This window comes from Sciurus carolinensis, chromosome 2, assembly GCF_902686445.1.
Source record: "Sciurus carolinensis chromosome 2, mSciCar1.2, whole genome shotgun sequence".
Taxonomy (NCBI): domain Eukaryota; kingdom Metazoa; phylum Chordata; class Mammalia; order Rodentia; family Sciuridae; genus Sciurus; species Sciurus carolinensis.
This window is the reverse complement of record NC_062214.1, coordinates 152,896,464-152,911,423: the sequence shown is the minus strand read 5'-3', so window position 1 is coordinate 152,911,423 and position 14,960 is coordinate 152,896,464. Positions and strand designations below refer to the sequence as shown.

Here is a 14,960-nt window from a genome sequence, read left to right as displayed (position 1 = left end):
TCAACTTAAAAAAATGATGTTGATGGGGTCTAGCTCAAAGCTAGACTCAGAGGGATTCATTTCCAGCAACACTCATGTGGTGGTTGAATATTTGATTCCTTCTAGGCTGGGGGCTGAGGGCCTCAGTTCCTCACTGGCTGTTGGCCAGAGGCCTCCCTCAGGTTTTTCCCATGTGAGCTTCTCCTTAGCTCACATCATGGCCACTGGCTCCCATCAGAATAAGCCAGCAAGCAAGGCTGGTGACATCATCGAAGGTGTAACATCCTAGTTGTTTCTCCCTGTACACCACTCATTAGAAGCAAGTTTCTAGGTCCAGCTCACACTAGAGGGGAAGGGATGACCCAAGAACATGAATACCAGAAACTACAGTTTGAATATGTCCCCCAAAGTTCAGATGTTGGCAACTTAATCCCCAAATTCACATGTTGATGGTATTTGGACATGAGGCCTTTGGGAGGTAATTAGGGTTGAATGAAGTCATGAAGGTAGGACTCCTTTGATAGGAATAATGGTTTTATTCATTTATTTTATTCTGCTGAGTTTCAAAAGGATTAGTGGTGTCATAAGAAGAGGAAGAGAGATTTGAGTTTGCACGCTTGTTCTCTTGCCAAGTGATACCCTCTGCCATGACATGATGCAGGCACCTTAATTTTGGACATCCCATCCTCCAGAACTATAAAAAGTAGATCTCTGCTCTTTATAAATTACCCAGTCTCAGGCATTTTGTTATAGCAGCAGAAAACAAACTGAGACACCAGGAGACAGAGGATCATCAACAGCTCTTTTCCAAGCTGCCTACTGTCCCCATGTAACCCACATCTCTTTTGTTGTTTTGGAGAATCATTAGCCATTATTAACTGAAATCATGATGATACTCATCCTAGATGACAGAATACTGAATCTTGCATGCACAAAGCAGGTAGGTCACAAATCTACATTTAATAGTCAGACATTCAGTCCTTCTGACTTAAGTTTGGGCTCTTTTTGAAACACTGTTTATTTTCTCTATTCACACTGTGATTTTACATATGGCATGCATCTTTCAGAGTCACTCAATACTCTTGTTGAACCTTGGTTTGAGTTGCTCTGAAGGACCACTCCCTGTCTTTCTTGGGGTGCCTCCAGGGCCCCCAAAGTTAATTGTGGGTAAATTATATCATAGTCTATGCTTTAAAACAGTTCATCCTAAACATAAATTAATTAAAATTTTTTAGTTGTAAATGGGTACAATGCCTTTATTTTATTTATTTATTTTTATGGGTGCTGAAGATTGAACCCAATTCTCACCCATTCTAGGCAAGTACATTACCACTGACCCACAACCCCAGCCCTCCTTTGTACTTTTATTGTCACACTATTTGGTCAAAATAACTCAATGTTGTATTCACTATTGATTGCTTATTTTTTCCAGTGGTGCATTATGATTATAAATAATAGCGAGATTGTGACATATTTATTTTATACACATAATTTGATCGATTTCATTCCTTAGTATTTTTTCTTCTCTTCTCCTCTCCATTTTCCTCATCTCCCTCTCAACTCTACTGGTCTCCCTCCTATTTTCATGGGTCCCTTTTAAAATATTTTTTTCTCCAGCTTCCACATACGAGAGAGAATATATCACCCTTGGCTTTCTGAGTCTGGTTTGTTTTGCTCCACATGATACTTTCTAGTTCCATCCATTTTTCCTGCAAATGACATAATTTAATTCCTCTTTTCTTTTTTAATGCTGCATGGTTCTAATTATGAAAAGTTCAAAACCAAACGAAACAAATCCATGCTGTTAGAAAACAGAATGTGGGTGACCCCTGTGGAGGAAAAGAGAACCGAGGAGCTGGTAGTGTTTTGTGTCTCAGAATGGATGCTCACTCAATAGGTGGTTTCAGTTTGTAAATAGTCACCAAGCTGTCCACTGATGACTTTTGCACTTCCCTTTGTTTAGATTATACCTCGATAAATAGCTCTTTAAAGTCGTGTGGCAGCATCCCAGTTTACCCTCTGAGGCACCAGTACCAAGTCCAGCATCTAGATCCCACTACCCATGCTGAATAAAAGGGGTACCCATGCTGAATAAAAAGGGTATGCAGCTTGATCAAAAGAAAGAGTAGACAGTGGAATGGATCTGACTTAACTTTCCTATGTATGTATAAAAATACAACCACAGTAAATCTTCACATCATGCACAACCACAAGCCTGGGCTGAATAAAACCTCATTGTGCATATGTACCACATTTTCTTTATCCATCCATCTTTGATGGTCACCTAGGCTGATTCTATAACTTGGCTATTGTGAATTGAGTTGCTATAAATATGGGTGTGCATGGTTCACATTATAGTTGCATACTGATTTTTTTAAACTGTTTAAAACTCTCTAGCTTAAATTCCACTTTGCCTGGTATTACTTTATGTTTGAAGGATAGATTTTGGTCTTATTTTTATCTTTATCTCTTCTTGGGGGAGTCATTTTATTTTGGATGTATCAATCATAATCAGTTATACTTTTTTTTTAACCTAATTGAGAACTCGGGTGGTTTTAGTTTTGTGGGAATGAAAGAAGTCTTCCAATTCACTATGAATTGTATCGTGTGGTGTTTATTGTTTCCTGATCCTATTTTGTGCTGATAAGATATTGGCGTTGGCAAGCTACCAACTTCATTGTTTGCCCAGGTGTCTATACAATGCACTGCTAGACTAATCTTAAACATCAATTATCTTTGATTTGGGGCTTTGCTGGTTTAAAATCTATGCTCCAACATGCAGCACTAGGTAACATTTGCAAGAGACTGTATGATCTTGAACTTCATTTGTCCTGTATTTCCAATTAGACTCCAAATGTTTTCTAGGAGTGTAGATCATCCTAAGATCCTGTAAGTCTGACTTAAAATACACTTACCAGCTTTTACTTGACTCTGCTTTATTGTCCTCCCTGGTCTTAGCATTTAAATAACAACAGCAATAATTAAAATAAACCAAGTTTGTCTCTTCATTTTCCCCTTTTTGATTTTTTTTTACACACTTGGTAGCTAGAGCATAATAGGGGCTAAACAATTTCATGGCAGACTGTTTTCTAGACTAGACTGACTCCTGAGTTCATGTGGGTTTTTTAAAAATTATCTGGAAGATTGGAATGTTGACATTGCCCATAGCAGGTGAGGCTGGCCCATTCTTTCCACTGACTTAGGCAATCGTGCAAGGGCAGGGAAAGGGAGCCCTAATTTATCCCACTTACTCTGAGCTCAGCTTTGCTCCACCTGGAGGAACACCCACACCAGCCATCTTGGACTCCAAAAAGAAATTACAAGAGGCCCCACGTGAGGATACTGATTCAATAAGTCCAAGTTAGGGCCCCAGGAAATTTGTCTTTTTAATACGTTCCAGGTGACACTGCTGCTGCTTGTCAGGGCCACACCTGAAGCAAGAAGCACCTCAGTCAATGAGAAGCTTGTGTGGCTAGTGTCTAGGGTCTTCCAAGTGCTTCGTTTTTATGGGATTTTCCCTCTCTTTTAAAGTTTCTGGAATACCTGGCCAAGTTAGCCTTTGAGAGATTTTTGGGACTAACCAGTCCTAACAACTGAATAGAATATAATTAGTCCACAGATAACCCAGAAACTTCACGTGAATCAGTAGCTGTAATATATTGTCCAGGTAAACTGGGAGTGTGGGAAGGGGGCAAAGGAACAGGCAGAAAAGCATGATGTATTTTCAGAAGTTCTTTCCTAACTTGTTCCTGACCACATTGAAACTGAGAAGCATAAAATGATCAAGTATATGCAACTGAAAGAACTAAAGGCATGATTGAGTCAAAAGGAGGAATCCTGTCAGCTCAGTACTTGAATCCAGCTCCTCCTAAGCCTCTTTCTTCCACCCCAGCTGGGAATCCCTGGGCTTGCACATATAGAGTCTTTGTGTTCCTCTTCAAGTACAAACATGATAAAAAGAGGCCCCTTCCTTTTAGTTGGTGGGGCCCACAAAAGGGCAAGCAGAGAGGGATAGGTTGTATTTCGGTTCACTTACTTCCTTAGCCCAGAGCCCTGGTCCGGTACAGGGACTGCACAGCTGCACTGGGCTCTGCAGGATCACTCCCATCTGCCCTGTCTGCAAGCCACAGCACCAGCATGATCTTTCCCCAACTCCACCCTGGCTTCAAAGCCTCCAGCCATCAGCAGTTATCTGGGCCCTCCACTGCCGTATTGACACCCCTTAGGATGTGAAACCTGCCACTCTTTCAGTCACTCTCTTGCTACCTTTGATTCTAAATCCCTAGTCCTATTTTGTATTTTATTGAGAGACAGGGTCTCACTGAGTTGCTTAGTGTCTTGCCATTGCTGAGGCTGGCTTTGAACTCTCGATCCTCCTGCCTCAGCGGCTGGGATTACAGGTGTGCACCATGGAGCCCAGCGTAAGCTCTCTTCTTAATGTTATATTTGAGAAAGCCTTTTTAGTGGCCATATATTTGTGTGCATATATTATATAAAAATAAACATCTGAACGTTTGTTTCCCTAACCCTTATTCTGGTCATTTTCATTTTTTTGCTTTCATCAATAAGGTTGCCAAGAAAAGGTTTGTACATGATTCTGACAACAGCACTGGTTATCCTCTAGGAGAATATTCTAGAGTGGAATTACTAGGACAATAGAAAGGAACAGTTTAAGCTCCTGCTTTGCACCATCAGCTTGCTATCAGGAAAGAGGGCACAAATTTACAAACTCCCTAGGGGAATATGAATGCTCATCTTTCAATAACCTCTAGGTGTTTTTTTTTTTTAATGAGAACTTTTTTTTTTTTTTGCTTGGTCTTTGTTAATCTGGCTTTATTTTTTGCATTTGTTTGATTAGGCTGGATATTTTTCAGCATTTATTAATCATATGTGTTTCCTCATATCTCTGTAAACTATCTCTTTGTGGGCTGGGATTGTGGTTCAGTGGTAGAGTACTTACCTAGCACGTGTGAAGCACTGGGTTTGATCCTCAGCACCACATAAAAATAAACAACATAAAAGTATTGTGTCCATCTACAACTAAAAAAAAATATTAAAAAAAAAAAAACTATCTTTTTGGGTTTTCTTTTTCAGTTTCAATTGGACTCAAATTTTTTACTCAATTTCAGTGCCTGACCTGTAGTGTCTTCTTCTCCCTGTAAAGTTCTCCTGCCAGTCCTGTGTGTCACCCCTGGTCTGGGATGTCTGTACCTACTACTGAGAAATTCCACACTGCATTACACTTATTTGCAATCCTGACTCAGCAGTGAACAATCAGCATCTCGTGGGTCAGGACTGAATCTTATTCTTTTCCTCAGCACCTAACCAGTAGCTTGACACAAAATCTGTCAATTTCATGAACAAATGAATAAATCAATGAAGATCACTGCAGAGTGGAATTTAACTTGACATGGATTTCATCAAGATGATATACGGACACTTTGTATGAGACCACAAGAAGCACTAAGTCCTTGGAGAAACCATGAAAACTTGTTATGGTAATATAAATGATAATAGATTAGTATATGAAAATTCATATTATTATACTGCTAGAGATTGCAATATTGCTGGTAACTATTTGCTCACAAAAAGAAATGCCAGCCCTTTTATTTGATGAAAAGCAATTACTTAAGCAAAATTTTTAAAAATTATATTTATTGATTTATTTTGGGCCTTATCAAATTTTCTGAACAATTATCATAACACATCTTCCAAAAGAACACAAAAAGATGCCCTTCCTCTGACAAAAAACACACACACCCATACATGCTTATACATTAAACATACAAACAAAAGCTAAACTTGAAAAACAACTGAATTTTTTCATCATGTCATATTCTCAAATTATATTTCTAATACTCCTAATTTAGCTTTTTCACAGTTTGCTATACAAAAAAAACATATATTACCAGGTTAATACCATCTCTGAGATAGGGGCAAAACTAGAGGTGAAAATAACAAGGTTGCTGCTAAACTGGAAACAAGGTAAATACTTTTGTCTCTGGAAGGAATTGCTGGCTGGAGGTCTCAGCTCTCCACCTCAGAGTCCAAGTGTGTCCAGGTACAAAGAACTCAGAGATGTTGTTTTATTAAAGGTGAAAGTGCGTGGTGCACACCAGGCTAAATCTCCTATATAGCCACAGCCGATTCCCCACTTTTCTCTTCTGGTCACAGTCAGTGTTGCTAACCTTTGTAAACTTTTAAATGTACAACTAAAGTGCTTGGTTGAGCTCCTTCTGAGTGTCCTGCTTCACTTTTGAAAGCACAGCTCACAGGAGCCTCAGTAACATCTCAAAGTCTCCATGAAGAGCAGAATATGGTTGCAGTAGGTAGGTGTTATGGTCTTGGCCATCACCCTCAACTGACACTAGCTAAGTCCTTGGTTCCTCTGTGCCAAAGGCCCTTTTGCTTCACACAGTTGAACTGAGTAAACACAGCTCTCTGGTAAGTCGCACATCAGTGCTTTTCCAAAAAGCATAGTAAATCCTTCCCCCAAAGAATCCATCAATATGATAAGCCTATAAAATGGAGGTTTCTTGTAAAAAAAAAAAAAATTAGGGCTACCAGATACAAATGTTGGAACAATTAATATCATTGTTATAAGACAATTAACATTGTTTAAAACATACAAAATTTTAGTTGCTGTTAACACAGAAAGAAAAAAATGTACTGAAATGGTTCATGAATACAGAGTGGCCACACATTGTCAAACTATATCAAATACTTCAGAAAATATGTTTCGATGCCTTTGTTATGGGAGATAATCTTTAAGGATTTAAAGGTTTTTTTCAAATCATGATTCTTTATCTGAAACTGTGGTATATTCTTCAACTTAGCAGAGAGTGGAAGAATCTGTCACAGACTGGATTCCACATCCATTTGATAGGAGTGGCTGTGCCAGTTTCTATACATAAGAGGTCTTATGAAAATCTTGTGGAAAAACATCCGAAATACTGAAGTTCTGAATATGATGAAAATCCACGGGTCCACGATCGAAATCACAGACAGGAAACGCAAGGCTTGAAGGTCGCCCGATTCTTCAGAGGCTTTGTAGACAGCTCCATAGTAGGCACGATACTGTTTTGAAGAAAAAAAAAAGCATTCCATTATGATGTTGAAAGGTGAGTGACAGCAATGGATTCACTTATGTCCCTCACCTTTGTATGGCAGCTTAGCTTGGAATACTTTTTTTTTTGGTGAATTCATGAGCAGCTGAGGACCCTGCAGCTGCAGGTGTGAGTGAGGAGTCTCAAAGATGGAGAAACTGATGTGCATATGGGAGACCCAGTCTGATGGACCCCTGAAGGCTGTTTCACTTGTCATGTTCTGGTGCCTAGGTCCCTGCCAGACCATGAAGACCCACTGACAGCTTCCACACGTAGGGTCACTATGCTTCCATACATAGTCTCTCCAGCTAGTATCTTCACACCCGTATTTTATTCAGTTCTTTCTTTCTTCTACCTGGTTCCTGTCCTCACTTATCAGTTTGCTTAGACAGACATCACACTTGTAGAACATCACATATATCAAATCATCAATAGTGCTGAATCAATGTGAAGAGACAGGAAATACAAGAATGAAAAGACACGAGGTGACTTGACAAAGGAACGGCTCACCCCAGGTGCTCACCTCAGTACTCCAGTTCTCCTTGGTATAGACCATTATCTTTCCGTGGTTGACATCCTCTTTTCAAGATAGAGAGGGAAAATGTGCACGAAAATAAAAGCCTACTTACCTACTTACCTGTGTCTAGCCACCTATTGTCTTGGTCTTCCCTGAGGTGCTGGAACCTCCTGGGAGCCCTGCAAAGTGCCTCAGACCACAGCTCCTCCTGCCTTCTACCAACATTCTAGACCAGTACTGCCATTGCCTCCCTCTCTGGTTGAGGCTGGCCACCTTGTCTTTTTGCCATTATACTCCCTGTGCCTACTGAGATTTTAAATGCATAATGAGGCAAATGGACCCTAATGGAACAGAAACTATGCAAATGCAGTATTACTAAAAAGGATATGGATAAGTGCAGAACAGACCCATTCAAGGCAATCAAGGAGTATCTCCTGGAGAAGATGTGTCCTCCTATACCTATTACCTTGCCTTTTTAATCCTGCTCTGTGGAACATTTCAGCAGGTTCAGCCACCCCAATCTAGTGCACTTAGAAAGATACCCTACATTGGACTCTGCTGTTACTTATATCCTAATACCTTCTTCCATAATTATTGCTTAATAATACTAATAGCAATAATAATGACTAATGCCCACAAAGTCCACTGTTTCCAGGTCCAGTTCTAAGCACTTTAAAAAATTCATCTTATCCTTACAAAAAATAGCCTATGAAGTACAGTCATTATCCCTGTTTTACAGATGTGTGTATATTTTGGGGGGTACGGGTACAGAGGATTGAACTCAGGGGCACTCAACCACTGAGCAACATCCCCAGCCCTATTTTGTTTTTTATTTAGAGACAGGGTCTCACTGAGTTGCTTAGTGCCTCACCATTGCTGAGGCTGGTTTTGAACTTGAGATCCTCCTGCCTTAGTCTCCTGAGCCACTGGTATTACGGGTGTGTGCCACCGCAACTGGCTCCCATTTTACAGATGTGGAAATAGATTATATGCTCAGATCATACTTCCTTCAAGGTATACCCCAAATATTATGTCCTTTATGAACCTCTCTGAGGTAGCAAATAAGCACGGTCAGCTTTAGGGTCTGTCTGGATTAGAATTCCCTGATGTGACTTCACGGAAATTACTGTTTCCTCATCTTTACAATGGGGATCATTGTACCTATCTTCTGAGCAATTCTTGTGAAATCTGAAGTGAGATGGTATGGGGAAAACCTTGACTTCATGATCTAGCATAAAAGACTCAATAATTAATATATATATTTTTTCCAGTTTGGAGTGACTCCTGTCCTCTGCCAAACTTTCCTGTGGTCCCTATCATGCATTTAGGGCTTATGTAGATGCATGTGATATTTTCCTTATTTTATATCTCAACAATGAATAGGGTGTCTTGGACTTGTGTGTACCAGATATGTGATGAATGAATATATGGATGACAATAAGCTGTATTACTAAGTTGATTTTAAAAAGCAGTTGACATGAGTTTGTTTTTACATTTGCCTCATTCTCCTCAAAGTGGAGTACAGTACAATATAATTCCAACTATGTGAGAGTGCTTGATTAGTGGGATCTGGGTAACTAAATGGTACTCTTATACTTGAAACAAACCATTTTATTTCTATGCAGTATTTATCCTTGTCATTTCTATTAGTATATCAGACAGAGAAAAAGAGTCAGAGAGAGGGGAAGGGAGGGAAGATAGAGGAGAGGAGAGGAGAGGGGAGGGGAGGGTAGGGAAAGGTAGGGGAGGAGAGGAGAATATGCATGTGTGTTGCTGGGGACTGAACCAGGACCTCACAGGTGCTAGGTCACAGTGCTCTACTACTAAGCTACACTCCCTGCTGGGTTACCTGTGTTTTCAAGGTACTAGATTTGTATTAGAAAAATGTAGTTCTACACCTGGCATTTTAAAAGTGGCTCAATTACATAAAGACAGCATAAGAAGAGTACTTTCTGATGGGTTTAGGAGTCATTAAGAAAATGTTGTTGTTGCCAACCAGGTGGAGACTTGCAGGGCATCCCTGCTGGTGAGGTCTCTCTCCATCTGATGACCTCTTCTATCCAGTTCATCATCATAACACCCCAGGATGTGCCCTCCACTCTAGCCCTTTAAATCCACTTTAACCTCTTTCCTCTGGGTCCTTCTTTTTTCCTCCCATTTCTTACATGTCTCTAACTCTCCTTTAGAAGGAGCATCTCATTCATTCTTTCTGCCACCAAAATGATATACACACAAGATCTGTCTCAATGCATGCAGGATGTTCTCTACCACTTCTCCGGTTCCATGGATTCTGGAAGAAACAATCACACAGGCTTATATTTATCTTTATCCAGCTTTTAAACTGCTCAATGGTTATAACTCATTTCTACATGCACACCCTCTCTCATCCTTCTCTGCTCTCCCCACAACCTCCAATGCATTGTGGTTTTCTAAGATAAAAAGAATTTGGTGAAAGTATGTTAAATATGTTATATACATTAGAATGTGCTGCAAACTGCCTCTAAAGCTCATTCCATATTCTGTATATTTTCTTCCTGCTGTATCAAATTGCAAATTTGAAAATTCAATCTACTTAATCATCTTATTCTACTCCAGCATTATTGTGAAGTGAATGTTAGAAATCATACTCAAGAGGGGGGTGGGAGTGTAGCTCAGTGGTAAAGACTTGCAGAGCATGCTTGAGGCTCTGGGTTCAATCCCCAGCACTGTGAAAAAAAAAAAAAAATCATTGCAACAAACTTTTCACTGTCCTAATGAAATACAATTGTTACGTTATGAGTAAATTGTTTTTTAAAGTTGTTCCACTTTTGGATACAAGATTAGTTTTCTAATTGCTAAATCTATTCCTTGAATGAGTGGTTTTCAAAGTGTGGGGTGTCTAATACCCATTGAGTATGTCAAAGAAGTCAAAACTTTTCATAAGACTATGTTATTTATATTTTTATTCTCATTCTCTAGAAGGTGTGCAGTGAGTTTTTATGGTGGCTATGTGACGAGATGACATCACCACTTCTGTGGCTAATGGTATTAATATGTGCTATGTATTCTTGGGTTTTTTTTGACCTTTTCTAAGGAAGTAGGTTGAGGGTATGCACGTGTATTTTCAGAGACTGTTTTCAGTACTTCTTGTTTTAATGTGCTCTTTTGTTTTACTTGCTATAATCTCTAACTTTGTATCATTCACTAAATTATTTTGAAATCTCAAGGCTTTCCTTGAACCTATACAAAAACATGAGAAGTAGACTTTGATATCTTCTTTGCAATAGTATTTTTAAAAAATTTTAGTTTTAATATCTAATATTATAAATACTGATAGATATTATCCACAGAAATAAAAACTCTCTGGGTTCTTAGTGATTTTTAAGAGTATAAAGGGACTGAAGACCATAAAGAATTTGACAACCATTACCTTAGAATATAACACTATTTCCCAGGGAGATCATATCTCTTGGATATTGCCATATCTAGCAATCAATATTAAGAAATGTCAGATTAGTAATAAGAATAATGTTAATTATTGAAGACAGGCACTAGGTTGCGGACACACACACACACACACACACTGTGCATGCTGTGTATCCCTTATCTAAAATGTTTGAGACCAAAAGTATTTCAGATTTCAGATTTTTTTTTTTTTTGATTTTGCAATATTTGTATATAAGGAGATATCTTGGGGATGCAAATCTAAATGAGAAATTCATTTGTTTCATATAGACCTTGTACACATAGTCTGAAGGTAATTTTATACAAATTTTGAGTGTGCCAGAGTTTTGACTACAACCTGTCACTTGAAGTTATATGTGGAATTTTTCACTTGTGGCATCATGTTGATGCTCAAAGTTTCAGATTTGGTGCATGGTGGATTTTTGGATTAGGGATGTTCAATGTATGTGTGTGTGTGTGTGTGCGCGTGTGTGTAATTTCAAATCTTCATATCTATCTTACAGAAAATAGTATGATTATCCTCATTTTACAGATGAGGAAGCTGAGATCAGAAAGACAAGTCAGTACCAATCATCACCAGTAGTGATAAAGCCTGATTCAAATCCATGTCCTTCACCAAAATCTGTGTTCTTTCTAGAAAATGATGATTCTTGTTAAGAATTCTATCAGTATTACACATGTTTGGGACTTTAGAAGTTTTTTAGAAAGTCATTTTCAAGTCTATTATTTTTGATTCTCACAATACTTATATGAGTTATTCAAATCTCCTTAGAGACATGTCCAAATGCAATGCTCTTACCACTGTATTATGCTTTATTCTTACTACAACATTCAAATCTTATGGTTTGACTAGTGTCTGTTTTATCCAAATTTAGGTTAAGTGAGGTTCCAACTAAAGTGGTCTGCAAACATTTTCTACAAAGGATCAGGCAATAAATATTTCAGGTCTTAAAAGTCAAGAGGCAAAATCATTACTATGTGGTAGGTACTAAGATAACAAGAGAGAAAATGCATTTCCACATTTTTTTATTGATGACATTCAGGATGTAATAAAAATTAGGTACAATTTTTTAAATACACATTTACTAGGGAGAAGAATACAAATTTTAATGGGATAATATTTGGCTTATTTGGGACTCAAAGTTCTTGGTTGGTTGCAAATATTCATTGGAAAGAATTATTATTCACTTCAGGGCTGTATATAAAAATGGCAGGCAAGACAGATTTGGCTTATGTGCTCTTGTTTGCTAACTCCTGCTTTAGAATGTGGTTCTACCAATGCCATTCCTAAATCAACAGTTTCAACTTCACCTGGAAACTTGTTAAGAATACAAATTACGGGTGGGGATGTGGTTCAGTGGTAAAGCATATGTCTACTATGTGTGAGGTTCTGGGTTAATCCCCAGCGAAAACAAAACAAACAAAAATCAGAAATCCTTGGAGATGGGACCCAGTAATCTTTCTTTTTAAAGCCTGATGATGATTCTGAGCATGCTAACATTTGAGAACCACTGCTATATCTATCTATGCCTACCTATGCCTTTTTATGTAGACAGTGATTGATTTATTGATGGGAGTTCTGATCTTAACCCTGCATGATATGCTACAGGTTATGCTTCCTCCACACATTAAGACCTTCATTTAAAGGAAAATCACTTTACAGCTCCCTTTGATTCACCACGAAAGTAACATTCAGAATTGCTGTACGGTGGTAAGAAACTTAACTTTCCTAGTCCCAGAAGTCCACGGATTCCAAGGACTTTGAACTGGCTATGTACTGCAATTTATTCAAATGTAGTTTTTGTTGAACAGGTATACAGGGAGGTGTGAGAAAGGGAGAGGAACTATACCGAAAAAGTTTTCTCAGGCCTCAGTCACTTCCAGGTGTCTGGGCCCCCAAGAATTAATACCCTTAAAATGGGGTAATGCAAACCCCTCAGTAACTTGAAACCCAAGATAAAGGGCTTCATGCCAACTCTCTTGCCAGAATAGAAACAAAACCTGTCAAAGCAGGTTGTCAAAATGACACCACCAGGTGCACCCTACATACAAACAGGCCTCTCAGCCTCTACCACACCACTTCCCGCAGCGGCACCAGAAACAGTTGCAACAGAGCATCCAATTTCACGCACGAGTTTTCCCAAAGGAAACCTTTGCTTTTGGTTATTCGCCTCTGCAAACCAATAGGAACGAATTAAACTGTCCCTGAGTTCCCTTCCACGCCAACACCCCGGGAAGAATATCAAGACACCGTTCATCCATTTCTGACACCATTAAAACCATGAGCACATCTAAAGAAATAAAACCTCACCTAGCCATCGGGAAAAGCCGTATTGTCATGGAGAGCCCAAACTTCTTCTCCAAGGTCTGAGGGGAAAAAAGGACCCTGAGACCTCCCTAGAGGGAAGCAGATAGAAGGGAGTTCTGCCACAGTGGAAAGGGTTTTGGTGGGTCAGGACACACCATCGTATTTGTTTTTCTCTTCCTTTTTCTGACCTTCCCTCTTCTCGCTCAACAAATTGAACTGTGTCCTAGAATTGTGGAGGGAATCCGACTTGGGGGGCACAATAATGAACCTTCGCGGCTTAGGACTCAGGTCCTCTTGTGCGGGGTTCACCCCGTTCCACCCTTCCTGCCCCGCACCCGCAGCCCAATGTGCCCCAGTTCCCCGCAGCCTTGCGCCCAGAGAGCGACTCACAATTAAAGGCAGGGAGCACATAGTGAAGAGCACGGTCATGAGGGCCAGCAGGAGGAGATGATCTAGCTCCTCCAAAGGATGCGGGGACGCTTCCTTCTTTCCGACGCCTGACTCCGCGTGGTCCCTGAGGCCACAGCGCGTGTGCCGTCTCAGCCGCTGGTGCATTGTGTAGAGGTTGCGCATCGCACCCAGGTTGCACAGAACGATGGCAAGAACCAACAGCGCCATGAGGCTGGAGTAGAGAACAGAGTAGCCCACCACCCAAATCGAGTCCTCCTCGTGGACCATCTGAATGAAGCACCAGGTGCCCGGGCAGTACTGAATGAATTTCCCGAAACCCATCAAGGGAAGCGCGCAGAAAACCAGGCAGAATGCACCCACCACTGGAGCCACGAGTACGCCGCGGCGCAGGGTGATGTGCCGTTGGTAGAAAAAGGGGTGCCCCAGGGAAAGCCAGCACTCCAGAGCCATGGCCAGGAGCTGCAGCGTCGATGCGAGCCCAAAGAAAGACATGAAGAAGGCGAAGGCTTGGCACAGCGACTCGCCGGACGCCGGCATTAGTCCCCGAAGGCTCCGGTTTTGAGCATAGGTGGCCAGAACCACCGGGCTTATGAGGCACTTGCCCAGCAAGTCGGTGACGGTCAGGCCGCACACCAGCACATAGAATACCGAGGGCGGCGGGCGCCGCGGGCGCGGCCTCCAAGACCCTAGCCCCGAGCGTGCCAGCAGCCCCAGGGCCAGCAGGTTGCCCAGGACACCCGCGCTGAAGAGTACCCCGCACATCGTCGCCGAGTTGCCTCTCTCCACCGAGGTGGTGTTTTGGCATCGGTAGAAGGGATACTTCATGGTGGGCTGAGTGGAAGTGACCGGAGGGCGAGAGCCCCGGCGCCCGGGTGCGAAGAAGCCCTCGGCGGTTCCCCGCGCCGCCCGGGCGAAGAGGCTGGGCTGCAAAGGAAGCTCCGCGGGCCGCAGGGTGTTCCCACTGTAGGCGCCTCCTATCTAAACTCTCGGGTCACACCCCTCTTCGAGGGCTGGCCGAGCCGCCGGGTGCGCACTCGCGGCTGGTACCGTAGAGCGCGGAAGAGCGGGGCTAAGCGTTCGGTTCGGATGCGTGAGGTACTGAGGAGAGACAGACCTTGGTGCCTCGAAGTCGGAGGGGAAAGTAGCCAGAACCCGAGCAGTCAAGACTAGTCCTCCAGGTCAGGCAAAAAGAACT

The 14,960-nt window shown here is 41.2% G+C and overlaps 1 protein-coding gene across 1 annotated transcript; it reads right to left on the bottom strand.

Annotated features, from left to right (window-relative positions):
* Positions 1-6,834: 6,834 nt before the first annotated feature.
* Positions 6,835-14,658, bottom strand: Ptgdr (prostaglandin D2 receptor). Its single transcript, XM_047542329.1, has 2 exons — positions 13,745-14,658; positions 6,835-7,056 (listed from the first exon to the last, which is right to left on the bottom strand). The coding sequence occupies exons 1-2, from the start codon at positions 14,588-14,590 to the stop codon at positions 6,835-6,837; spliced, it is 1,068 nt and encodes a 355-aa protein (XP_047398285.1). The 5' UTR covers positions 14,591-14,658.
* Between the last annotated feature and the right edge of the window lie 302 nt (positions 14,659-14,960).

Coding starts and splice junctions, on each gene's coding strand:
- Ptgdr (XM_047542329.1), bottom strand. CDS start 14,590: ATGAAGTATCCCTTCTACCGATGCCAAAACACCACCTCGGTGGAGAGA. Junction 7,057..13,744: donor TGTGCTCCCTGCCTTTAATT/GTGAGTCGCTCT, acceptor TCTTCAAAACAG/TATCGTGCCTACTATGGAGC.